We start from the raw sequence: 26,543 nt of genomic DNA on the forward strand, positions 1-26,543 counted from the left end.
TGTGAGAAGTGGTGTATCTGTGTTTCACCTTTTGGTAAAGATTTTACTGTGTAAAGTAGTAAGATTTAAACAATGGCATTAACAATAACTATAACTGGCTTTTGTCAGAATAAGTTCCGTTTGTGACATGATTATTTACAATAAAAATTTTAATTTATTGAATGAGGTTTATGGATTTTAGCAAAAAATAAATGTTCGAACCATTAATTGCAATAATTTCTATCTGTTGGTTGTGGTGAATCGAACATAATTCTCATCATTTTTCACATACAATTGTTGGTCACAACTCACAAGTGAAGTTTAAACAAAGAGCTAAGCTGTAGGAGCTTGACAATATGTTTGACATAATGGCAAAGTTGTTAATTTAATTGAAAAAATTTATCAATAACTTCATTCTTTAAAAAATTGTAATTTCATATATTGTTTATTAAAAATAAGACAACAAAAAACATCTTTATTTGTAAGTGTTAACACAAATTTGATAGACATGATAGCCACAGGAACTCAATATACAATTACAACTAAAAACTTTCAATTACAATTATGCAGATAGGCTACATTGCAAATAAAAAGCCCCGATTCAAGCAGCAAATATAAATTAGTTTAGTCCAAATTCTATACTAATAACGTCTTCATCTGAAGAACGCTCTTTACGCACAGTAGGTCGCTTTATCGCTTCTAACAAATCCATTGACCATCCTAATAGGAAACTCTTTACTAGAAAATACAGAAATGGAATCGCACTAAATATTTTTATTACCTTTGTCCTAAATTATAAATTCTTATGGTAACTGCCGTTGAATGTAAGAGACGTTCTAAACATGGATCTCGCATACAATTCAAGGAAGAAACTATAAAACCAGTAAGATTATATTTGACGAACGTATTGTGCAACAAAACTGTTTCTCACCTCATATGCTTGTTGTCCAGTCCGATTGCATTAAATTTTTGTCCATAAGTGAATTTACATTCGTCAAATTTTCGAAAACAAAACTCCTCATAATATTAATCTATATATATTCCGGCCAGTTTATCTGACTGGAGTAATGGCGGACGCAAAACATGCGCACTCAAGAACTGGGTATAAGCATTGAGTTCTATAAGACATGGAGGGAACATGTCAAGAAAATTACTATAAATTATTAGCGCGCGGCTGCGTGGTCAAAAACATGGCGGATTTTGGTGGTCAAAGTCAGCGGAGGGACGCGAGCTCATGAAATAAAAATATTTACGCCCACCCTGATTTGACCACCACGATTGGGAGTAATGGCTTACTGGAAAATACAAAGATTTATCAAGTTTTTTATCATTTGATTCCCAATTGTTAGTTTGTATATATAAATAATTAGTATTGGTAGATGTAAGTTGTTCAAGCAAAATAGAAAAGTAGTATTGTTTAAAAGGGTTAGCATTTTTGAAAAATTATATCTTGTTCTTGACATACATTACACAATTCCAATAGACTGTAAGTAATACACAATAATATCTTTAGAACATGATAAATTTCTTCGCCTACACTGTCAATTAACTATTTTGCCTTCATGCAGCAATAGACAGAGTGTTTTTGTCAGAGAAACCAATGCACTTTAGTTTCCAAGTTTGTAATTTCAATGGAAAATTAATGTAGTTCTGTTCCGTAATTGATCCAAGGTTCTGCCAAGCAGTTTACAAAATACAAATTTCCAACAAACATATCATGGTGTTTTGAATTTTTTTCTTTTTTGTAGCTTTTCTAGTTCAACATACTTTCTTTATGAGTTTTCAGTAGATTTATCAGGTAATGACAATACACTTATGATACATATCCATGATAAATTTACAGTTGACTTATGTCGTAGGACTGAAGCAAACATTTTCTCGCTTCCTTAGGAGCACTTTTACTCAGATATATCCATTTGAGCAAGAAAAATAGTTGCACCAATCTGCCTACAAACAGTCAAACACACAGAAGCATGAAGTAATGTATAAGTTTGACGAGATTGACAGGTCTATGAAAGAATGCTGTTTGATTTTCACTTTTAAAAGTTTAAAATGTCGTAAAATAACTTAAATTTTACAGCCAAAATATGCGTTTCTCTATCGTCGATTTCCTTTATTTTGATAAGTGTGTGTACTGTGTTTTCACGGTTTGCTGAAGCATTATTTTCAAGTGATATGCAGTCGATATCATAATTTTTTTTTTACTTGTTATCGCCAATATAAACAGTATTGGAAGGAGTGAATATTGAAAAAAAATTAAAGTGGAAGTTTTGACCACCAAAATCCGCCATTACCGTCAGGTTTTTGACAACCTGGTACAGGCCCTTTTTACCCTCCAGGTCTTATAGAGCTCATTGGGTACAAGTAGGGGACAGGTTTTTCGCTGAGTGGCGCTTCTGTTTCGTATCTATTCTGTGACCAAACTTTGCAGTGTACCCAAGACAAAAGTATATCATAGTTTATCTATACGAATCACGATTGAAATGTTTGCTCATTCATTCTCACTAATTTTTGCTTTCGTGTAATGGCCTTTTTCCCATCAATTGCAGGATTTGTACTTGTACATGCATGTCGCCTTTCATAAATAAATGAGGAAAAAAATATTTTCTACAAACCTTTGAGAATTTTATGTCTTCTGAACTAGAACTGCATCAAATACTTGTAAAATTGCCAGATGAATTTTAAATAAGTTCATGTCGGGATGTTCAAAAGTTCACATATTATCCACCAATGCTCACAAATCGACAAAAATTGCATAATTTTCACCAAATGAATGAAATAAGCTAAATCAAATGTAAATTTATAATGATGCACAAAGCACACTTGTAAAAAATAACAAAAAAAAAATAACAATAAAAAACAATTATTTAGTTCGATTCAGATTTGTCGCTTGAGTCAGAGTCTTGAGCATAAAGAATGTCAGGTGTCATACGACTTAAAGCATTAGTCGAAGGAGAATATTTGACACAGCCTCCTGACTCTTTCACTCCTTGCTTAACTTTTAGAATACCGCAGACTGACTTTGTGTGCAACCTATTTCTACCTTTGGTTTTGATTGCATTCAAAGAAGAAAAAATTCTCTCCACATCAACATTGAAGAATGAATTATGCTTTGTCTGGAATCTCTAAACCAGTGTATATTCATTGTAAGCAACCTTGTCGTTTATAACTGATAAGTTCATAAAAATTTTTTAATTTTTGTAAAAGTTCATGAAATGTTCACAAAATTCTTTTCGTACTATCTATGTCACACTGGTTAAACGACCAAACAAAATATTCAGACATGACTTCTTCCGCACTTGTCGTAGGAAGACCACACAGACTTGAGAGGCAATTTAACTCTTCTACGGTGGATATTATTTCGGACTTCTCTTTAGCGCATTTCTTTCTCATGGAAGATCTTCGTTTGCTAGAATCTACAGTACGTACATGTATAATATACGTAATAACGACAAATCGCAATTTTACAGCAATTTGGCAAAATGCTTTGAAATAATTCGGCACAAAATAAGTGTAGGGTGGCCCATAAATATAAGTCTACATATTTCTACGAGGATGGTGTAGATGGTATTTACCCGTTTACTTTTAGATAAAGCACAATTTATCTCGAATAAAACTGTTCCATATTTTGCATTTTGTGTCGCCTACATCTAAAATCTAACTCACTTAGATTTTGCAACAAACTTTAAAATAATGCTTACAGTTACTCATAAAAAGCCCCAACAAAACTCACCAGCAAGAGAAGTTATTTCTTTTGTGGGTCTAGTGACTGAAAAATACAACATTTCTAATCTTTTCTGCAGCTTTGCTACTGTGATTTTTGCCAGCTGCGACTTTCCTTGCTCAAGAAGCTGCTCCTCTGTCACGTGTTCATCTAAAAGCTGTCTTTTCGATTCCAGCAATCTTGTTGCATTTCGTTCAAGTTGTTTCACTTTGTTTTGAGCGTCATGAACGAAACGCCTATCACCCAATAATGTCTGCGTTTGATCATCGTTGGCTCTTACAAAATTCTCCAAATGTTGAGCATTTTCAACAGTTTGATGCAAAAGGAAGAACTCTTCGGCGGCACCTTTCAACGAAGAAACTCCAATTTGTTGTTCTAGAGAAACAACAAAAAATATTAATTTATCTACGTAATTACTAAGCACTCCATACAATACTGTATAGCTATATATTTTCCGGGGGTAAAATGAATTGTTAAAAATAACAATTGCCAAACATAAAAATTTGAGCCAGGCCAAGAATTATTTCATATAGTTTCGTTTTAAATGATGTTTGAACAAAAATCAACCATAAGTACAGAACTGTTCAATACTAAACCATGTTTCTAAAAATATTTGAAAGTAAACAATGTTATAACAGAGGTATACCTCTCGCAAATTGTTGAACTTCTTCTTTCCACTGCATTATCGAGTCGTCCAAGTCTGAATCCTGGACATTAAGTTCGCTTCTTAACTTTACAAAATCGTCCCTGGCAGATGAAAGTTTCCTTTCGGTCTTCGAAATACAAGTACACATAATGAAAAACAGTGAAAAATAATCATATTAGCGCAGTAAACGTATTGGGTTCAAACAAGACCTATACACAACTATGAACTGTAAATTCATTTCATATTATACACGTACGTAGCTATAATTTTGGCAATTAACTGAAGACATATACAACGTGTAACCTTTTTCATTCGAATAACAAGTGATTTTGCCAAGTTTAAAATTTTTCGCTTGTTCCAACTCAGAAGGTGTTCAGTAATGCATTCTTCTCGTCCTTAATACGTACAACCATTAATGCACACATTAGTTCGTGGACTTAATCGACCAAAAAACCTGAGTGGATATACAGATAAGAAAATAATACTCACCGGAGGCCGTCATATTTTTAGTAGTCGAGCCAAGTCTTGACAAATACGAATTTATTTGCTCAACTTCTTCGCCAGCAGTTGCTGCCGCACCACTTTGCCATCTTCCGCTCCAAATAACCTAAAAAGTGTGAAAAGAATCATCTATTCAAGACAACCCATTTCAGATTTATGTAACCACGGTTTAGTTACGTGAAATACAGTATTATTACAGTTTGAAAAAGCACGTTTTGTCTCATAAAATCTTTAATAGGGCATTATCGTCGGCGTATGTGGTATTTAGCTTACGAGTTACTGGGTAAACAATCATAACTTACGTATGTAACGTACCTGACATGACCAACTGTGTGATTTCCCATGCATTATAGACAATGCTGGTGCAATATTTTTTTGCGCATTTTGATTTTCTTCCGATGTAACACGTAGAGCCCAAGGACAATATTTGCATATAATATCTTCCCACATATATTTAACTTTATGTGGTTGTAAAAAATTCATATGCAAGTAGTGAGCATAGCCATAAATTTCTCCTCTGAACATGTTCAAAGTAGCTTGAGCAATCGAGTGCCTGCATCCAGCAACTTCAAGTCCAGTCTCGTCTTGGTTTTTCTTTGATTTGGAGACCATTTTTGCAGCTTTCCAATGGGTGTCGCCACAAGAATTATCTTCATTCTATAAAAAATGCTTTAACCTAATAATAGATTACTACCTTTCAATCCTACTTCATAACACATTACCTGAATTGACTTTGAACCAAGACTTTTTAAATGAGAATCCACAAAACTATTGTTTGCAATCAATACATCACGATAATAACACTGGACTGGACTCCTGTGGTAAAAGTAAGTTATCAATTTAGAACACAAGCACTCATAAACCCAACAATGCAGGTAAAGAATCAAACATGAGCAGTAGGTCTTTTTCTTGGATTTGTTAAATTGGTTCAATTTATTAAAACATAAAAGTATCTGAATCGTTTACAAAGGGTAATTCCATTTTTACAAGTTTGAGAATTCGCCATCCAATATCACAAACCTTGGTACTTTGCTGAATCTATACACTTTTTGATTTCCATCAATATGACATGAATGTTGATCAATACTACAAGGAGGGCAATTTTTCCATGTCTGCTCATGAAGAAGGTCAATTTCATGTTGGCAATAGCTCCATTCAGCAAATGATTTTCTGAATGTGACTGGATTGATAACATTTTCCTAGTGAAACCAGTTCCACATCAAAACATAGCACAATTATATACTATTTGTTGATTATGCAAAACCCCACTGTACTATAATATAATTCTCATACTTCAAACATACATATTATATGAAGCCTACAAAAATTGACATGTGCTTGTTACAAATTTTAAACAAATTTTCCTTGACTTCCCAGAATTTACCAAAATTCACAGAAAGAAATGATCATAAAGGATTATTTTGAAACCAAGATTTATGTCTTGTAGCTTTTGGTTTGCAAGACAAAAAATATACACAAAGTAAAAAGCACACTAACAAAGATATGTAGTTAAATGAAGATATGATCTTCGCACTTTGCTGGACAATTTAAGCAATCGTCTCAGGACCTGAAAACATCAGGTGACACAACGGGATTCGAACCCATGACCTCTGCGGTGTCGGTGCAGTGCTCTGACCAACTGAGCTATGAAGTCACACATAAAAAATGTGAGACAATAGATAGCATAAAAAATAATCACCCTTCCTCTAGAGCTGGAAATATCTTCCAAACTTCTTACAAAAGCAGATTGTGATGACCCAGGCATCCTCTTTCTAAATGCATCCCACAAATTAAAGACATCTTGACTAAATATGTAATGAAAATTTTCAATTATACTGTCAACAGAAATTGGTGACCACTTCCATTGACAATATGAGCAATGTACAGTGAACCAATTAAGATCAAATCGTCCTGTTGAAGACAAAATATAATCAAAAATAACCAGTACAGTGCTGAAAATATGTGCTTCAAAGAAATCAAATCCTGGGGTTTCATAAGAAGCCAGCAACTTCATCAATGATTTGAAGTTTTTAGTTTCAATCTAAAGTCTATGAATTAGTGTATAATCCAACCTGCTACCTATGTGACTAAGATAATGAGCCCCTAACAAATCCAATTTTAATAAGATGCATCATATGTACATCCATATATCAAAAATTGTTATTTGGACTCTGTAAAAAAATTGCATAAGGACATTTTCACCTTCACAAGTGATCATAATCACAAGAGAGCTGTTGGTAGTTTTGATGATAGGTTCATTACACAACTGACATGATGATGGGTAAAGGATGGGACATGATCGATCTATAAAGATAATAGCATCATCACAGAAAAACATTTCTCTCATATCGGGCACAACAAAAAACCCCAAATATTTATATAAAATTCATAAGTATGTACATTATACTTACCAATGCTGCAAATCTTTCCATCAGATGAAATGGATTGTGTTGGCTTGATATATTGAAAATAACCATCCAACCACACTTCTCGATCATGGAGAGGATTGTTCTCATGGACATCATCATCGCATTCTTGACAAATATATCTCAACACACCACATGGTCTGCATCTCAGTACAGCTTCATTTTCATTGCATCTACAACACTTCATAGCAGATAAAGGAGGAGCAAATGATGACACAGTGACATTGAATATTTTTTCCCTCATACTTTCTCAACTTTCTTCTCGATTTTCCATTCTTTTTTGCCAAGCAGATGGCCCAGTATCCACTTCTCCATTAACCAACTGACAGCTTTCAAGAATGGCTTCAAGATCTAAAATGAAAATGAAATGATTTTATGACATAAAGCTGTTTCCTTTTCTATTTTTTTTCTAAATTATGACACAATTATAAAAAGAGTACATTGAAGTGTTAAAAGCACAGTCACATGTGTATAAAAATATAAAAAACTATGTATAGATGCAGTGGCCTGGACAGCACAAACGTTTTGCTTCTGTTATGTAAAGTTGAGATGTAAGAAGTATTATCAATAACCTCTTTCAGTAACACTGTCCTCACATAACATTTCCTGTGGAACATCATGTAAATCTGACGATGTTGTAGGCATTTCCTCATCTATGATAGTAATAACAACAAGTAACATAAAAATGTAACATACAAGTTACACAAAAATCTAAAATGCTTCTATTTCTTTGATAAAAGTATTATTTCCCCAGCACACACCTCTTTGTGTATTTCTATTGCTCGGAGTGCTTTGCCTCGGCTTATGAATAATCCGTTCGCCATCTTCGTTTCTTTGAAGAACTATATCTCTACTGGCATTTTTCTTCTTAATAGTTTTACTTCTACTTCGAACACCTTGATTTGTAATAGCATTGACATTGCTTATTGCAGACAGCAGCTGCTCATCAATCGTTGGTTTACTCAGCTTACTGCGTTTATGAGACATGTGATTGCATAAATGAGAGGTGAAACCCCGATGTGTTTAATATTTCGTAAAAATACTGATACAGGGTGCTGTAAAATATCTTCGCTCCTATAACAAAACAAAATGGCGCGCGCTAACTTTTTGGTTTTTTTATTTCAGCAACTGGCAAAGGAGCCACTCATGTCACCAGGCCTGCTGTTTGAATGGACGCTTCAAATTGACAAAAAGAGTCAATTTGAGGGTATTTTCACAATTAGCGTATAGAGTTAATTTGAGGAAGAGACTGGGTTGTTTGTCGCCTGTCAGAGTCGGAATATATCGCAATTTGTTTTGGTACTGCTAAACGACTCGTCGTTCAATGATTTCAATCTGTCGATTGACCCAGAGCAGGTTTTCGTGAGGAAATACTAAATTTGGTATGTTAAACCTAATTTAAGTGAGTTTTATCATTATGTAATTAAAGTTGTTTGTTTGTGCTTTCTGATCTAAGTTTTATGGTAAAATTGTACTGTGCGTAAGGTCAATCATGTACTTCCGAATAAATGAAATACATACTATGGTATAAATGTGATACCTTTGTTATGTATGAACTGTGAAGCGCCTGTCTGCGTTTAAAGATCAAGCAGAAGTTATTTGCAATTAGCACAGACTCGTCGGTGTTGTAATCCTATGAAAATGTTCTTATTTTGATAAATATTAACTAAAAACATCGCTGCCTAATATATTGACTTGTAAATATGATATTGCCTGTTGTCATCTATTCAAGCGAAACAAAAAACGAGCTAGACTTATCGATTGTACTTACGAATAATCTTACTCTTCATAATCATAAACTTCATAAAAAACCAGTGCAAAAATTAATAACGATTCTATTCAATTGTTCGGTTCGTACATGCAGACATTCAGTAATCTGTTAGAGAATTTAGTCAAACGTTAAAAGCAAATGAAATCTATTTTGCCTTTGAGTATTGTACGCAGTACAAGTATTATTGGTATATTTTCAATTTGAAATCGGACGAATTATGATACGTGTCAAACATGAAACAGGAAATATAACATACTTGCGATCACATACCCTTCCACGATGTGTTTTCAATGTTGAATTATGCAATGAATAATCTTTGATGAACTAAGGCGAGGCAATGGTTATGTTCACAATTTGTTTATTTATAATTGACGATGATTTTTATTGGGGTGTTGTATATTCAATTGATTGATTGCTTAATAAAAGTTTTATCTATGTAGTAAGAATAACACTATACTCTAAATAATGTTATAAAGCAATTACCGAGGTATTACTAATTTGTAATTCTGTACTATCATCATTAAATAGGAATTTTGTTTGATTGAAATTGTTAATTTTAATAAGCTTTCAAGCTTTTAACTTAGGGTTATAAGCCTTTCGGGAAAAAATAATAAAATCATCTGATTGGTTGTTTGATGAATGGATTAAGATCATTGTACGTACATATTATACATAAATTGAATTCATTGAAATCTTAGAAGAGTGAATAACCTATCATATCTATCGTATATATACCAGGCTTATGCACAGAACAACCATCAAGATATACAACAATAAAAATCTTTTGCACAGCTAAGTTTAATTATAAACTCTTAAAAATTGCATTGAATTTCTTGTTGCGTGATGTAGCCTTTTTCAGAATATGTATGTACATGCAAGAACCTCACTGATAGATGCATAAATGAGTGTTTTGATTGTCAGTGCTACAGTTCTTGCATATAAACTATACAATTTCATTGCAAACTTTATTGTGACAGTGTGTGTATATATTTATGTGTATGTGTGTATATTATGAATGAGCAATCACAAACCAGGCTTGTTGGTTTAAAAGTGTATTTGTTTTTCCTTAAACATAAATACATATACAATAATAAGGTAAACAAAGTATTAGTTGTGTTGACAAAAGAACTTGTCTTTACTTCATAAAAAATTTGTTTTGTTATAACCTACTGTAAAAATAGAATGTCTATAACTACATACTTTTAAATTCGTTATTTATATTGGTAGGCAGTTCATTCTTAAACTACATTAACAATAGATGATCTGTTGTTGTATCCGTCATGGACCTAAGTCCATTAATTCACATTCCACAATAAGGCCAATTTAATATTGTGTAAAAATTCAACTAGAAACTATTCTATTAGATATATTATTGAATCCTTGGTTTTATTGAATATCTTTTATATGTAATAGAATATTCTATAGAACATTCTATGTATAGAATATCTTTTCTATCTAATAGAATATTCTATGCTATAGCATAATATATCCTATTGCATATTCAATAGTATTTAGAACATTCTATAGAGCATTCCATAGGATTCTATAGAATATTTTGGTTAGGGTTGCAAAATAGAATCATTAAAATGCAAACAAATTGCTCATAATTATCTGAGATTTTGACAACAATTTTCATTTTTGCTTTATCCACGTTCTTTAGATGCTAATTTCAGAAACAACGTTTTTGGAGAGGATTTGACGTGAAAATCATCCAAGGTTATAAAGAAGTGGGTCTCGTTTAATTGTATATGTAAAAAGGTATTTTATGAGTATAATTGTTTTGTTACTGTGAATATTAAAGCAATGTGATAGACACACTTGTGGAATTTTCGATACGTTTTGAGTAGCTGCCCCTGTGGCTGTCCCTTACTAACTCCCCTGCAATCGGTGATTAGTCGGAATTTTGCGGTTTGGCTCAAGCTAATTTTTTAAAGTTTTCAAACGTCAAACTCTATGCGCCGATCGAAGGATTATAGACAGTCGATAATTGTCTTTAATAATATTGTTGTTTTCTTCCCCGCTTCCTTCGACGCATGAGTAATTCAAACGGCTGAAGTGTGCAAAAATTCAGATAACAACTTTTGATTGTTGGATAATTCTCAAGCGACATTTTTTATTAAATCATATCAATTTCTATTGGAATTTAGCTATACTGTATGTATTTTACCATTTGCACGCGATTTATCATCGTGTGTTTTTGTGCAATTTTTGGGGCGGACTCTATACTTTTCACCTGGGATAAAATGTGCAAGAGGAAATTTACACTTTATTTCATGACATAATTACTTTTGTAGATAAATCTTCTCCGACAATCGTTTACAGAATATTTAGATAATTATTTTCGCTTACTTAACCACAGAGCAAAATCGTAATTTTTGACAAAATTAGCTGTGTTTGCATGCAGCTATAGTTTGAACTCAAAAAAAATGGTAAAAGTTAAACCATGCATGAAAATATTTGTATGTTGTCGAAATGTATCTAACTGTCGCAGGTAAAGTCGCGGGTATAAAAACACTTTTTTTGCACGGAAAAGTTTGAAAAAAGTCGATGTTAAATTCTTAAAGAAAATTGTTTGAACCCAGGAGTATCGTTACATGTTTGTAGATGTAGATCGTCCAGGTTGGTATAGTCCCGGGAAGGACTGTTTTTGTTGATGTTGACTGACGTTTCGACAACCTTAGCGGTAGTCATCTTCAGAGTCAAAAAAAAATCTTAAACTATTAGGAAATTCTTTATTTCTATGTAGCTATGTCCACTTGAATGTGCTCTACGAGTCAACGTTCTCTGCTGTCAACATTAAAATATGTCACGGTTGCTTTGGATATTTAAGATTGGTGTTTGTTATACCTATCCAAGTATATAAAACGATGCGTTGTTAATAAGAGGAATTTTAATTAGTTTTAAAAGCCGTTAAAATTCTCTTATTACTAAGTGCTTCATTACCATTAAAAGAGTTGTATCCAAGTAAATCTTGAATGGTTAGTGATGCTTGAAATGAAAAGCTATCTATGTTTACGACAGTGATTAGTGGATACAACTTATGTACATTAATATTATATTTGGGTACATAGAACAAACACACATTGCCTATGAATCAGGATTCGTGTTCGTGCTAAGGCCAACAACAGCATTCGTTGATACATTATTAAGACTCGTTGGTGAACACGTGCCATATTTCTCCTTTCCAGTTAGGATCTTCAAATGCATGCGTAAGTTTAACCCAAATCGCGACATCATAGTGCGCGAAACCTTAGTAGTAGCGTGCCTTTTCCCAACAATTACAACTATTTGTGAACGCTTACTGTTGTAATGTTGTAGACTTCATCGCCGATGGAATTACAACAATTACATTTATACGGAACTAGGCTTAACATGCGGTACTTGTTGTCATCTGTTCAGTGGGGTTTTTTTTTAAGTTGGCAAACCAACTTTCTAGCGTAACCTGTTGTCTATATTCAGTGCTGTGAGTAGAGCATTTCGCCGAGTCCCTGTCAATGCTGTGATTTGTCTGTCAGCACTGTGATTGGTTTCGTCTTGTTTCTTTGTAGCTCATTTGTGTTCAGTAAGTCTTATGTTTAAGCTCCTGCCATTTTCCCCCGCTCCCTAGACGAAACTGAAACACGACTACTGTCTTACGGACTTTAACATTTTATGACACCGAAATGAATTCCGACTGAGACGATGATATCAAGTATGGAGGCTGTCCTAGTGTATCAAAGAGACTTGTCAGAGACCACTAAAGACGAGATCAGAAGCAGGGTAGCCTCAATAGGCCTCTATTCTTGGATTGCAAGCAATCTCCAAGGAATTATGAAACAATGTGAATCGCCCACGTTGGCTGGGGCCAACAATGGCATTGATAAAAAATTCTTTTCTATTTGACCACCAACATTGTGACCTTAACGTAACATGAAACCCACCCATACGTGACAACAACTTGACAAATGACGAGCAACAAGCACTCAAATGATTTAAACACGACAACAACATCATCATTTTACCAGCAGACAAAGGACGTGTGACTGTTGTCATTGACAAGACTGAATACTTCAACAAAATGGACACCAATTGACAAAAGGGGTCTAGTGGAATACGAGTAGTATAATATGTATAGAAATATCCATACTTGCCTTGCACTTACTTGCCTCTTTTTGAAAGTTTTTCTCGTTTTCAGCCCTTCGCTTAGAAGCGTAAGACATTCTTTTTACTATTCACGTAGGTAGACTACATTTCGCTAGTAAACGTTTCTTATAGTTTGTTGCACAATACACAATGCATGAAAAAAACAAAGGCTCAACATTTCTGAAAAAACCTAATCCATGTGAGCGATATACTTCATTTTATACAGTAGTGGATCTTGGGGTAGTCACAGCGAGCAGCAGCGAGTTTTAGGTCGATTAAACTTTTTGGAGGCGTTTTGTATGATTGGCCGAAAAATGTCCGAGGGCTGAACTGATTGTGTTTGAAGTTCAGTGAAATCGATTTATTTTGCCACCAACAAAAGAAAATTTTAATTTTTCGTAATTTTTCATTATACATAACAATGCTTTTTGTATTTATATTAAGATTTTAAGTGTGTCCAATAAAGGTTTTAAACGACATAGCTTCAACGAGAGAACTTTCTAAGAAATTAGTATTTCATATTTCTAAAAATTATTTCATGAGTACTCTATTTTAAATTTTTTAGTATTGTCCTTAGTATATGCTGGGGTTTTTTAATAGGTTTTGAAACAATGACTACCTTAGCCTCAGAAGAGAAAGCGAACGCCTTTAAGTTGATGAGATTAATTCTTGATCTTGGTGGTGAAGCTTTGCGAATCACATTAAAAAAACAACTGTCAGGTATTGATTTATTTCTTGTCTTATATAACCCTACAAATATGGCAAAACTTTCGAAATTAAAGAATAAACAAATTGGTCAAGAACAGTGGGATTTACTTTATCCTAGTCCTCCAACATTGCCAAATGAAAATGATTTTGACATTACTTTACTTTGTATTCTCCTGCGCAATATTTGCAATTTAAAACCACCGCATGATTCAATTTGGAAAAACATTCCTAATCCTACTGATCATTCAACTGAAGCAGATATTACCCGTATCAGATTATTTCGCAATGATCGTTTCGCTCACTTAGCTAACGCCTCAGTAAGCTTTGATGACTTTCAATGTTTTTGGGTGGAAATAAGCGAACCATTAGTTCGCTTAGGAATAACTCAGGGAGAAATAGATCAATTGAAGAATGTGGAAGATGTTTTGTCGAAAAAACTTGTGAGTTTAGACTTCGAGAGGGAAATTACGCATCACTATGAACAATTTTTAGAAGGAACGCGGGAATGGGTTTTTGATGAGTTTTTAGCTTGGTTCCATAGCGATAGATCCGAAAATCGTGCATTTGTTATTTCCGCTGTTGCTGGCATGGGTAAATCTGTAATTGCAGCTACCTTGTGCAAACGTTATCCTCAATATTTGAGTGCAGTTCATTTCTTTCAACACAACAACAGTCGTTACAATAAAGCCAATACACTTCTTCAATCTTTAGCCTTTCAAATTGCTCATACTTTTCCTGCTTATCAACAGCTTCTTGAAAAAAAACTTTCTGTTGAACTCTCTCAGCGTTTGAATAGCATGAAAATAGAAAAATTATTTACCTTGCTTTTCACTGACTTGTTTTCCGAAATCTTGACACTTCCCAAGCGAATTCTAATTGTGCTAGATGCTCTTGATGAATGTGGTTATCCAGAAAGAGATGACCTTACCAACTTGATTGTTAATCATTTGCACAAACTTCCACAGTGTTTTCGCTTTGTAATTACAACAAGACCCAACGAAGTTTCTTTAAACACGTTCGAAAAATTAAATCCGCTATTTATTAAATGCAGTGATGATCGCAACTTGAACGACATTAAATTATTGGTCGATGAAAGAATTGGCTCTTCTAACAGTCTTTTAGATCTAAAAAATGATTTAGTAGACAAAGCCGACGGACATATGTTGCTTGCATCTCTTCTCTGCAATGAAGTTAAAAATCAAGGTTTGTCGAACGCATCCATACCAAAAAATTTAGATGAATATTATGAAACCTACTTAAAACGGTTAGGTAAAGAATTAGAGTTGTTTAAAATCACGGAGAAAAAATTTCTGTCAGCATTAGATGCCTTGGCGGTTGCCAAAGAACCTCTTCCTTGGCAGATAATTGAGGATATACTTTGTTTGAATTCAACTTGCATATCCATCAAGGTGAGAAAAATTATCTCTTGTCTGTTTGTCACTAATAAAGAAGGGTGTGTTTCTTTTTTTCACAAATCTATAACTGATTGGTTGTTGGTTGATTGTGAACATGATTATTCAGTAAAAACTTCTTTGGGTCATCTACTTGTTTTAGAATTTTGTTCAAAAACTTTGGATGATGTCATAGCTCTCAAAGTAAATTATGACATCATTCAGCATGCTTCATTAAGGTATTCAGTTAATTATTGGTTGCCTCATATGCTTTCTGCTTGTGATAATGATTGTATCGTTGAAAATGTTTGTAAATATCTTGTTGACTTGGAAGTTTTAATTGCTTCTATATTTGTTGATTTTAGTCAGACTTGTGAAAATTTTAAGTTATTTATCGCACATGAGACGTACTTTCATCTTTCTGAGGACACTCGACTATTATTTAATGATCTTTATAGTTTACTATCGTGGAATGAATGGTTTGACAATGAAATAATTTTTTTGCAAAACGTTGTCAACCAAGTAAAAGATCTTTCGTCCCAAGCCACCACAATGCTTCAAACACGTTTCAAAGACTCCCCATATCTAGAGAGCAGAGACGCATGTTTTGGAAAGGCGCTATTATTACGTTTGTTTCATTCTTTGATTTCAATCGATGTTTCACGAAATCATGATTACGTCATCTGTGGTTATGAAGGGTTTATCGTTCAACTATTTTCATTAAAAACAAACAGGTGTTTATGGATAAAAAACTTAGCTAGAGAGTTAGAGAAAATTGAATGTAAAGAATTCTGCATTGTCTTTCATCCTTTTAAAGATTCGATTTTCGCTTCTCAACTTTATAAAGTACTAGATATTAATGGTAAAATTTCCTCTAGTCCGCTCCATTGTGATGATTCTACTTCTAAGTTCTTTACTAACAAATGTTTTTCAAAGGATAAGTGCACAATGGTCACTAGTTACAAAGATACTTTGACAGTATGGGACGTTAAGAAAGGTGAGAGGAAGCGCAGTATAAGATGTAGTAATGTGGCCTCGCTTTGTTTTTCTAATTCAGAAAAGTATTTAGGTGTTATAGCTGTTGTTGATGAAGAGAAGAAAAGAAGTGTATTTCGAATTTTTGATGTAGAGAATAATTATAAAACATTTATTTGCGACGATCATTTGCCTCTCGATAAGATTGGTATTATGTTCACTGTTGGTCTTCATTCTTGGTGTTGTAGTGCTTTTTCTTCAAGGTCTCACATTGAGAAACTTTTTATTGTAAATCCCACTGATGAGAAACTTCCTGACTTAAGTCTTGTTCCTGAAGTTTGTTGGTATCCACTTGATCCCTTGGATGACAACATATCAAGCTTTTGTTTAAAAGGTCCTGGAATGTATTATTTTATTTTGAGTGACGACTTTGTTCTTCTTTTCGCTTACGGATGTGACTTTTATCTGTGTTCAATAGCAAGCGTACTTTTGACTAACACTTACAATTTTCATAACGAGAATTTTTGCTCAAATGAAAACTTTCTGTATCAGAGAGATGAAGAAAACTCGATGTTAGTTTCATACAATCTCAACACATGTGACTTTTTTGTCAGGGAAAGTCTTTTTAGGGACATGGTCGCTGTAGGAATGGGAGTCATTTTGCTTTCGGCAGAAAATATTCCTGAGCTTTGGAATAATGATTTGACAAAACTTCTTTGCAGTTTCGATGAACTAAAAGGTACAAACTCGTTTTTTGAGGTAAGTGATTTATCAATTGCTTGTCAAAAAACTGATTCTCTTGTGTTTTTCAACATAGAAAACAAGCGAACAGAAATATCAATAAAATTTGAAAATTATCAAAATGTGCAAGTGCTTGCCTGTAGTTCTAAGTATCATGTGTTTGCTAAAGTAGAGTTTGATGATGAAACAGTATATTATATGTGGCATGAAGATAATCTAGTAAATAGTTGGGATGACATGATTCAGAGGGAAATCACTAGAACCATACAAGATAAAGAACTAGATGATTGGGATGATATAATCCAGGAAGAAATGACGAGCAGCATGGAAGATGCAGCACTAGATGGTTTGGATGACCTATCCCAGAATGAAATCATGCTAAACATAGAAGAAGAGTATTCACCTTTCTCATTAGCTGGTAAAATTAATTTCGCTAATTTTTCACCATCAGCAGATAAATTATTAATTAGTGACAAAGAATTGTACGTGAAAGTATTTGACGTTGAAAAAATACAACTTCTGTATAATTTACCTGGGGATTTCTTTCTTGCTAAGTATTTCTTTTTGGATGACAGATTTATAATTGGTGATTATAGGTTGATTGATTTGAAATTCTTTAAGAATGTTGAATTAAAGTACCCGCTTTTGAGCTCCTTTCCTAGAACTTTTTATTTCTGTCATAAACGCAAACTTGTTTTATTTTCTTCTGGCATAGACGTCCTGGTGAATTGTGCAAAACTTATCTTGTCACAAGAATAAACTTCATGTTTCATTGTAAAAATTTTCGGTATGCTTTATTCATGACATACATCTTAATGACACTATCTTAAAGATCATCACATTTTGTTCGCTATGATGCTTATTGTTAACTGATATTTATTATGTAATAAATAATTTCCACACCGTTTGTTCTTCATTACAGGGAGGGCAGAGACGGGCTGGGGCAATAATTTGCCTCAACTTAAAATTTTTGAAAATTGTCCTCGGATCACCAACTCTCCTCCCAATAAAAAATATGCTTCATGGTGCCTGCATCATACGTAAATTCAATTTCAAGAACGCATGTGCCAGTGAAAAATATTGAATATAAACCATATAAATCTGAGATGATTTAATTAAAAAAGAAAATTGAAGAAGAATGTTAAATAACAGTGGAAAAATTATGAAGAAACAACATAAGTTTATTTAAAAAAAAATTATGCCAAACTCAAGCTCGTATAACATGTGAACTAGTGAGAGTTTTTAATGAGAATAATACTCAGCATTGTTAGTCTATGTACGTCTACGTTCGCAATATTTTATGTAAGGTCTCACTGTATTAAGCATCGTGGAATGAACTTTTGCATATATTGAATATTTTGGAATAGTACAAAACACTAGTTCGCATGTTATATGATTGCGTGATAAGATGAAAGTCATTAAAAGTAGTTTGTCGGCTGAGTAAAATTATGTTCTTCGATGGAAAAGTCATCTGTGTTTTTGGTTGTTCTTTACTGTTATGATGAATTTCCAACTTAAATGGTCTAATGTCATTTTTTATGCATGATCTCTCAAATTGTTGTTAATTCAACTAATTTGTGTTTGCAATAAAACGTCAATCTAGGTGTATGATTTCATGAGACGAACTTTGTCTAACTTTGATTGCTCTATACAGAAACCACTGTTTGATGATAATGTCAAAAATGTTGCATGGAGATCACGCATAAAAACTAAAATCAACCAGTCAAAACTGGACATTTATTAACAATAATAAATGACTTAACAAAGAACACAAATGACGTTTGCGTCTTTATGATAGTAACTTACTACTTATTTAGCTACAGCACTTATAACAATGCAGTTAATATACAATATAACACTTATATCGACTTTTATTTTATCACGCAAACAAATAAAATGCGAACTAGTGTTGGTTATTGTACCATAGGTTATGTTTTGTTTATCCACCATGTTAACATAATTTTTGTGTAAATGGATTCATGCAGTGCAAAATGGTTTCAGTTTGCACGTTGCACGTTATTTGACATTATCTTTCACTAAAATCAGTTTATTAGCGAATCAATCAATACTATCGTGCACTAAAATCACACTTTAATACTTTTTGACTATTACATTTTGATATAGCTATAAAATATCTATTTAGTAAGTTGTTACAGAGACAATAACAGCCGAATAGATACGTCTCTTATATGAATACTTTCGCCTTTATCCATTTGAAAAACATCTGTTTATAATGAAGGAGTGATAGCTTTGCTAAGTGTTTTTAGCAAAACTAAAAACTTGGGCTGACTTTACAACAATTTAAAAAGTAAATCGTAAACTCCACAAGAAACGTACTTCATGATTTACGTTCATCATCGTGATAAACAATTTAACCATCGTGGCTGAACACTTCAAATCATGTGTTACAAAAGTCAACAATGTCGAAAAAAGTTTAGCAATATAGAGAGAAAGAAAATAAAAGAGAATTGTTGCATATGAAAGAAGATTTAATTGAACCTTTTTAACTTTTTAATTTGTCATTAAATGAAAAACGGATGTCAAGGATTGTTAACGTTCGAACACTTACACTGTTTGAATCAATAGTTTATGGAAACTAATAAATGAGAATAGCTAAAAAATTCACAACACGAACGTCAGTGGACAAATTACGAGCTACTTCGTCAAATTTTGAAATAGAGAAGGAACGAGCTACTTCGTCAAATAGAGAAGGAACACCTTTGTTTCAGAAAGTGACCTAATGAAAGATATCAGTAATTTGTGCACCATGGTTCTCTACAATTGGAAGATATGAGCTTTTAAAATTTTAAAATGGTGAAGCTGATTTACACTTTGTTCACTTTTTATAAAACTGAAACGTGAAAATTGTCTTTTCTTGCGGACGTTTTATGGTACTTTTAAATACAGTAAAGAAAATGTGAGCATATATATGTAGCCATGAGAGTGAATGAAAAGAATGTTATTTCATTGCAAAATGTTGGGGCCATTGGAGATCGTCGAGGAAGTTTGGTTCTTGCATCGATACTCGAAGCGGCTTCTTGATCCAAACAAACTTATGACATTAGATAATGTGGGGCGGGTGGCTGAATGGTTAATTGCGTGAGCTGTAAGCCAGACGGCGCGGGTTCAAACCTAGCCCGGGTTGTGTCTGTAATCCTATCTCGGGTTGACCAAAACCATGTGAGGGAAATTTGGTGGGGGACAAGTAGCAAGGCTTCACGTGCCGTCCCTGATTTCGACTGATTGCTACAACACAGATATTATGATGATGATGATGATGACATTTGATTGCCTTTGTGTAGGCTGTAATATATATAAATTATACAACAACATGCTATGAAAATATAAAACAATTGCCAACTGTGGATGATTGTAGAATAAAGGTGGTTACGTATTTTCAACTTCTTTCTTTTTTATAATTTCACATTTGTAATACCACTGTATTTTATTTTTCATATTTTGAACAGTTTTATTTAGTGTTTACTTCATATTGTTGTGTACATAGCTACGTGTAATGAATAGATATCTCTCAGAACATCTCGTAAATAGACACTGTAAATAATTTGATTGTAGTCTTAATAATTTGATTGTAGTGTCCGCTTACGAGAGGTTCATTAAGATATGTTTTAAAAATTGTTTTTCTACAAATTTGTTGCAATATATGTGTGTTGATTTATTATACTGTAGTGATTTTCATTATATCGCGTCTTAAATAATTTTCACATCTGTCAATAGACGAATTTTTCTTTTATTTTCATATGGGTTGCACTAAAAAATTTAGTGGAGTGAGCTGGTGAGAAAGTAACGTAAGACACAGAAATTATCTAAATCTTAGGTGCTGTCGAGTAAGGTAGTCACCGAAGTCAGTAATGAGTAAAACGGTTGTCCAGAAAAGTTCCTTTCTATTTGTTTTGCAAAATATGGGAGGGAGCTTAATGGTAAATACATTTTAGAGGGGTGAAGAATTTATTCAAGGGTTAAATCGGATGTTTGCATGAACCCAAAAAATCCGTCCATGCATTCGTCGTCTTCACATATATCGAAATATGAATGAGAAGTTTATGAATATCGTGTTCCTGCGAAATTTCTGTTTTTGTCCAGTACTTTCGTTCGTGTCTTCTATAATTCTTTAGAAACACAGAAACTGTTTTCTATTTCTTAAATGTATATTTATACGTAAATATAAACGTTAACGGACTGGTAGCGTTTACCACCGCATTCGATGTTTCTGTAATTTCTGTTGATAAGTGAGTTTTCTATAGCATTCAAAAGTTCATCATAATAAACCTTCGAAACATAGTGTTTGTTTGTAGTAGAACAATTACAAGTTCTATCTTATTTTGCAAGTACGATATAGCCTATGTATTTGCAGCGTCCATTTAATTCTTCTCAGCTAAACTATCATGGTTCACCTTTGTCTTCATCTACGATTTTTTCATCATTTTTTTCCAATCTGAATAGTAATAAAACAAAAGCAATCTTTGTTTGTGTCAGTAGCAACATCTTCATAATTTCAAGTACGGTTGAAACTTTTACTCTACTTTCAAGAGTAATACCTCGTAAGTTTTTTCTTTTGAATTTGAATCTCTTCCCTCATCAATCGCCATCAGAAGATTTCCAGCAACAGCCAAAACTCCTTGTGGTTGTCAATGTCATGGCCAAAATGTTTAGCCAACCAACCCAACTCGTGTTGATCCATGTCCACCAATTGTGAGACGGTTGCTACATATTTTCTAATGCTGTTCAAAAAATGACGTCCGGATTCTTGAGATTAACTATTTTGCATGCTAGATGGATAATGTCGTCACCTCGCAAAAGAATTTTTTATTGACCGTTATTGATAGCGAAAACATAAGGATTGTGTTAGTTTATATTGCGCGCTGTTCTATTTTTGTCGATGGTAACAATTGCCGCTTTTATGCATCTGGTGTAAGAAGAGCAGACACCTTTCTGTTTCTTTTCCCAATTATCTCTACCATATCTAATCTAAAATAGCAAATTAATATGTTATTATAAAGTGATCCACCAATTCACATCGAATGCATTGGTTACAATGAAGTTGAATGTAGAAGAAGCAAAAATAGATCGCAAAGAAATTCTTGGTGTCTTATGAAGAATTAGTAGAAATCAATAAAAAGAATTTTTTAAACAAATTGTAAACAAGTTTAAATTGCTCATGGTCAAGCAACTTAATAAAAAAAGCAAAGTCTGTCTTCAACATGTGAACTTTCCAATCATGTTTAGTTTCTTTGTACAAAGCACTATTTTCGAGAAACTTGATTTGTAAGTCTTTCATTAATATTTCATAAAATAACTCATAAAATAATATCATAAAATAACTTAAATGCTACAGTAAAAATATGCGTTTCTCTGCCGTCGATTTTCTTTGTTTTGATGTGTGTGTGTACTGTGTTTTTCACGCAATTCTGAAGTATTTTCACGTGATATGCTGTCGGTATCGTAATTGGTTTTTTTTCTTGATTTGTTATCGTTGATATAAACCGTATTAGAAATCAGGAGGAGTGAATATTGAAAAATTTTTGAAGTGGAAGTTTTGACCACCAAAATCCGCCATTACCGTCATGTTTTTGACAACCTGGTTCAGTCCCCTTTCCCTCCAGGTCTTATAGAACTCAATGATCTGTGTTTCTTAAATGACGACACAAGTAAGTCCTATGCCACGGATTAGAGCTCTCTACATTTTTCAAAACGTTGAATTTAGGTTTTATTCGCATCTTTGCCGAAAGATAACTCAAAAACGAAAAAAGTTATTCAAATTGTGTAAACAGCATTTGTATTATTTATCCAAAATCTATTTGAGAATGAAAACTAAAAATAGTTGTACGTGCACTTTAATATAGTTCATTTTGCTAAATTGCATGTTATAGTAAGTGTTTTGCCCATTAAAATGAACTTAATATTTACTCAATGTTCTTCATAGTAATTTGCGTCTGTATCTCTAAACGTAAAAGATGTAGCAATAATACGATAAAAATACATCGTCAAACTAACCTTCAGTGTTCTTTGCTGCAATATTTGCCGACCACAATGATGGTCGATTCTGATTCTGAATCGGAATCTGTTTGTGAAAGGCAACTTTTTATGACTAGTGATCTCAAAAAGCCTTATAGATTCAATCAAATAACTTTAGAACCTTAAATCTGAATCGCTAAATTGCCAAATTCAGTACTATCTAATTAAAAAGATATACTTCAATTCATAAATAATTTTTAGATATATTTTCGACTGTTTTATCCTTCTATATACCTATGCATATAACTTCTTTTTACATTTTTGGCGATGAGGAAATATTTTAATACAATTCTTAATTTAATATAAACTGCATAATTCTATGATTTAATTTGAAAGCGACTAAAAAAGTCGATTTTTTTTCACCGGGATCTTGAGAGGTCTTTTAACGCAGTTAATCGCGTACTATACGTAAATTAGTTGAAAAGTATGTTTTATCGTGCGTATAAAATCAATCTATTAAAGGCTTTCTATGATTGTCAACAATTTTTGAGATAACGCTAATGAGAATACATTCGTGTTAAAATAGTAATTAGGAACTTGAACGAGACTTACCTGCAGTTGAAGTTCGGTTGGGATTCTATTAGCATCTACAGAGCAGATATTACACGAGGCTTAACGCATGCGCACATTGGTCTTATTTCAAATATAGTGGTTACATGAACCGCCTACATGTGCATATGAACAGTATGCGGGGAGGCATTAACATGATAGGTGGGCGTGTATTCTCTGCTTTGTAAATGCTAATAGAATCCCAATAGAACTTCAACTTAGGTATGTCTCGTTTAATTTCCCAATCTATTAGCATTTACCTCAGAGATCCCACCAGATTTGAAAGTCTTTTTTACACAATTCATGCTTACATACAAATCAAATACTACATTAAGTTATAAACATATTTTAATTGGAGGTGTATCAAACATACCCAGAAATAACAAAATTTGAACTCAAAGTATTTCCTTTGCCTGCTCTATACATGCAAGAGTATGTGTTCTGAACTCCGTGCCAAGTTCAACTAAAGGAAACTCCCAACTAATATCTTTCTTATTGGGACGCTGTAAGAATGGCATTCCCAAACTCCGCATAGTCACGTTGAGACACAACGTTCTTATTGTAAAACGATGAAAAACGCAATCAGTCTTCCAACTTGCTGGATAGAGTTTATTGAAACATCACATTGCTTCGTTGTACTGGTGGGTGTGGCTTGTGCACTTTTAGGTTTGAATATTTCTATATCAATTCCTGCAGCTTGCATGACATTCTTTATCCAACAAGATAAAGAAAAATTTGAAACTTAATGAAAGGGTCAAATTGTGCTAAGAAATAGTTGCTTATCCTGACCACGAATGGGAGCAGAGCGTATAATATATTCTTCCATGATTGAGGCAACACATAATCGGTGATCGGCAGGGACTTTCGTATCACTAAAGTAGGTTGAGTGCGCTTTGGTCCAGACTGTTTTACAAGTTGGCTGTTATAGAAGGTGTATTAGCCCTCTTCAGTTATGAGGTTCATGAGATGGAGTGATTGGGCATGTTGCCCTGTAACTAATAAACAGAGCATTACCAAATATTGAGTAAGCTGTTGTAGAGTTAAGTCTTAAGCTGTTGTTAGAGTTAGGTCACTTGATATCTTAGTAATGTTGGTCTGGATTGGAACTCTCCATTCATAAATCTCTGAACCATATAATGTGTACCAATCATAGAATTCTCTTTAGTAATAACGAATGAAGATAATATGCTTCGGGCAGTCTTTATGTTGCTTTAACTCATCCCTTGATCAAATAGTTGCTATAGAACGTCAAGAACTATCTATAAAGTTGGAATGAAGGGGATCTGCATCCCGTTCATTAACATATAGTTTCCACTTGTTAAGGAAAACGCCTGACATTGTTTTTGTGTTCCTGGCTGCCAGAAATTAAGTATTGTTACTTAAGCTGGTGGTGAAATGATCTTACTTGAGAATGATCTCCAGATAATAGACAAGCCATCAGCTTCCCTTTGAATGGATATTCTTTTGTTTGATCGGATGGTAAGCTTACGTTGCTTTTCTTTGTGGTTAGAAGAATGGGATGGTGAATTATTAATCTTGCCCGTATCGGATACCATGATTGAGTTGGCCAATTCGTCACGACGAGAATTTTCCGTACATGGGCCATTTCTAATTTTGTACAACTTGTGATATAACACTAAAAGGTGGAAAAGCATAAAGTAGCGAATTACTCCAAGCAATGCAAAAAGCGTCCATAGTCCACGCCTGTGGATCTGGGTGCAACGAGACATAGGGTTTAATTTGATAGTTTAGTCTAGAAGCAAACATGTCAACTTACAGGGTCCCAAAATGTGCTGACATTTCAAGAAATAATTCAGCATCAAGCTTCCATTCTTTGGAAACATCAGACGTTCTGGAGGTTTGTCAGCAACCATATTAAGTTTCGCAGGGATATACCTGGCAGTTACCCATAAGTCCCTGGTTCTGCACCACGTCCATATTTCCCATGCAATTTTATTGCAATGGTGAGAGGGAACCCCCCCCCTCTATGTGATTAATAAATGCAAGGACAGTGGTATTGTCGGTCGCTACTCATCGCTGGTGAGTGCAAAATTCTACAGAGAGAATGTTAGAGGACTGTAGAGATTTCGAATGATAAATTAACATTTTCTGATTATCTGTTAAAACTGTAAAAGAAAGATTCTACGACATTAAAACTATTATCAATGGTACGCGAGAATATCTCGCCATATGTTACTGAAACTATATCTTGTGCAATGATTGAACCATTATTGCAGCAAAGTGTTTCTAGGAGATGAGCACAAAACTTGTCATAAGCTACAGAATCTTAAGGAACGTGCTAATAAGCTTGTTTATGGGAAAAGACTAAAAATTAGGTGGATGTCTCATTGAACTAATATACATGGAACGCTACAAGTAATAGAAAAGTCCAATAATTTCTTGAAGCCAAATCCTACAACCAGACATGCGAGATTACACCCAGACACGCGTATGTAGTCAATCAATTTTCAGTATCTAGAAATACTACACACGCGTGTCTGGGTGTAAGATTTGGCTTCAATTTTTTGCTTCAGGTAGGGTTCTATGTATTTTAGTTCAATGGGACGTCTATCGTAAATCGCCGAAAAATTAATGCAACGATTAAATTTTTCAAATATATCCATGATCTATTACCATCGATATCACATTTTAGCGTTTCTTTTTAAATCACTCAAAAAACACACGAGAAAATGGATTGATACCAAAGATAAAAAAAGAATCCGGCAAAAATCATTTAAGAAAGCATTTCAAGGAGCGAAACTATACAATGGATTGCCACGGAAAATTATAAGGAAGAACAATAGCTATTGCTTTTTAAATCTAAAGTTAAAAATTTTACTGTTTGCACTTATTTTATATATATATTTTAGATGAACCTATTTTACTCTATTTTACTTTTTCTTTGTTATTTTATTCTATTTTATTTTAAGAAAACTGATCCCTAATTATAACAGTTGTTTCAACAGAAATTAAATCT

The 26,543-nt window shown here is 33.5% G+C and overlaps 2 protein-coding genes across 5 annotated transcripts; one reads left to right on the top strand and one right to left on the bottom strand.

Annotated features, from left to right (window-relative positions):
* Positions 1–3,152: 3,152 nt before the first annotated feature.
* Positions 3,153–9,394, bottom strand: LOC124455503. The gene is made up of 14 exons (XM_047006137.1): positions 9,318–9,394; positions 8,038–8,350; positions 7,849–7,929; positions 7,262–7,627; positions 7,053–7,154; positions 6,550–6,761; positions 5,871–6,049; positions 5,573–5,666; positions 5,166–5,507; positions 4,839–4,956; positions 4,653–4,744; positions 4,350–4,476; positions 3,713–4,078; positions 3,153–3,395 (listed from the first exon to the last, which is right to left on the bottom strand). Exons 4-14 carry the CDS (start codon positions 7,518–7,520, stop codon positions 3,199–3,201), a joined length of 2,088 nt encoding a protein of 695 aa, XP_046862093.1. The 5' UTR covers positions 7,521–7,627; positions 7,849–7,929; positions 8,038–8,350; positions 9,318–9,394; the 3' UTR covers positions 3,153–3,198.
* Positions 8,370–19,427, top strand: LOC124455502. Of its 4 annotated transcripts, XM_047006135.1 has the most exons (5): positions 8,370–8,658; positions 10,708–10,805; positions 12,366–12,424; positions 13,770–17,402; positions 17,907–19,427. In XM_047006135.1, exons 4-5 carry the CDS (start codon positions 13,781–13,783, stop codon positions 18,026–18,028), a joined length of 3,744 nt encoding a protein of 1,247 aa, XP_046862091.1. In that variant the 5' UTR covers positions 8,370–8,658; positions 10,708–10,805; positions 12,366–12,424; positions 13,770–13,780; the 3' UTR covers positions 18,029–19,427. The 4 variants fall into 4 exon arrangements, with proteins under 4 accessions (XP_046862091.1, XP_046862092.1, XP_046862089.1 ...); XM_047006136.1 differs by lacking the exons at positions 12,366–12,424; positions 17,907–19,427 and adding an exon at positions 17,700–17,765; XM_047006133.1 differs by lacking the exon at positions 12,366–12,424 and having other exon boundaries at positions 8,371–8,678.
* The last annotated feature ends 7,116 nt before the right edge of the window (positions 19,428–26,543 follow it).

The sequence above is a fragment of the Xenia sp. Carnegie-2017 genome, unplaced genomic scaffold (genome assembly GCF_021976095.1).
Source record: "Xenia sp. Carnegie-2017 unplaced genomic scaffold, XeniaSp_v1 HiC_scaffold_4, whole genome shotgun sequence".
NCBI classification, from domain to species: Eukaryota; Metazoa; Cnidaria; class Anthozoa; order Malacalcyonacea; family Xeniidae; genus Xenia; species Xenia sp. Carnegie-2017.

Coding starts and splice junctions, on each gene's coding strand:
- LOC124455503 (XM_047006137.1), bottom strand. CDS start 7,520: ATGAGGGAAAAAATATTCAATGTCACTGTGTCATCATTTGCTCCTCCT. Junction 4,957..5,165: donor CACACAGTTGGTCATGTCAG/GTACGTTACATA, acceptor CACACTTTTTAG/GTTATTTGGAGCGGAAGATG. Junction 4,079..4,349: donor AGTTCAACAATTTGCGAGAG/GTATACCTCTGT, acceptor TTGTTTCTCTAG/AACAACAAATTGGAGTTTCT.
- LOC124455502 (XM_047006135.1), top strand. CDS start 13,781: ATGACTACCTTAGCCTCAGAAGAGAAAGCGAACGCCTTTAAGTTGATG. Junction 17,403..17,906: donor TTCACCTTTCTCATTAGCTG/GTAAAATTAATT, acceptor TCTTCATTACAG/GGAGGGCAGAGACGGGCTGG.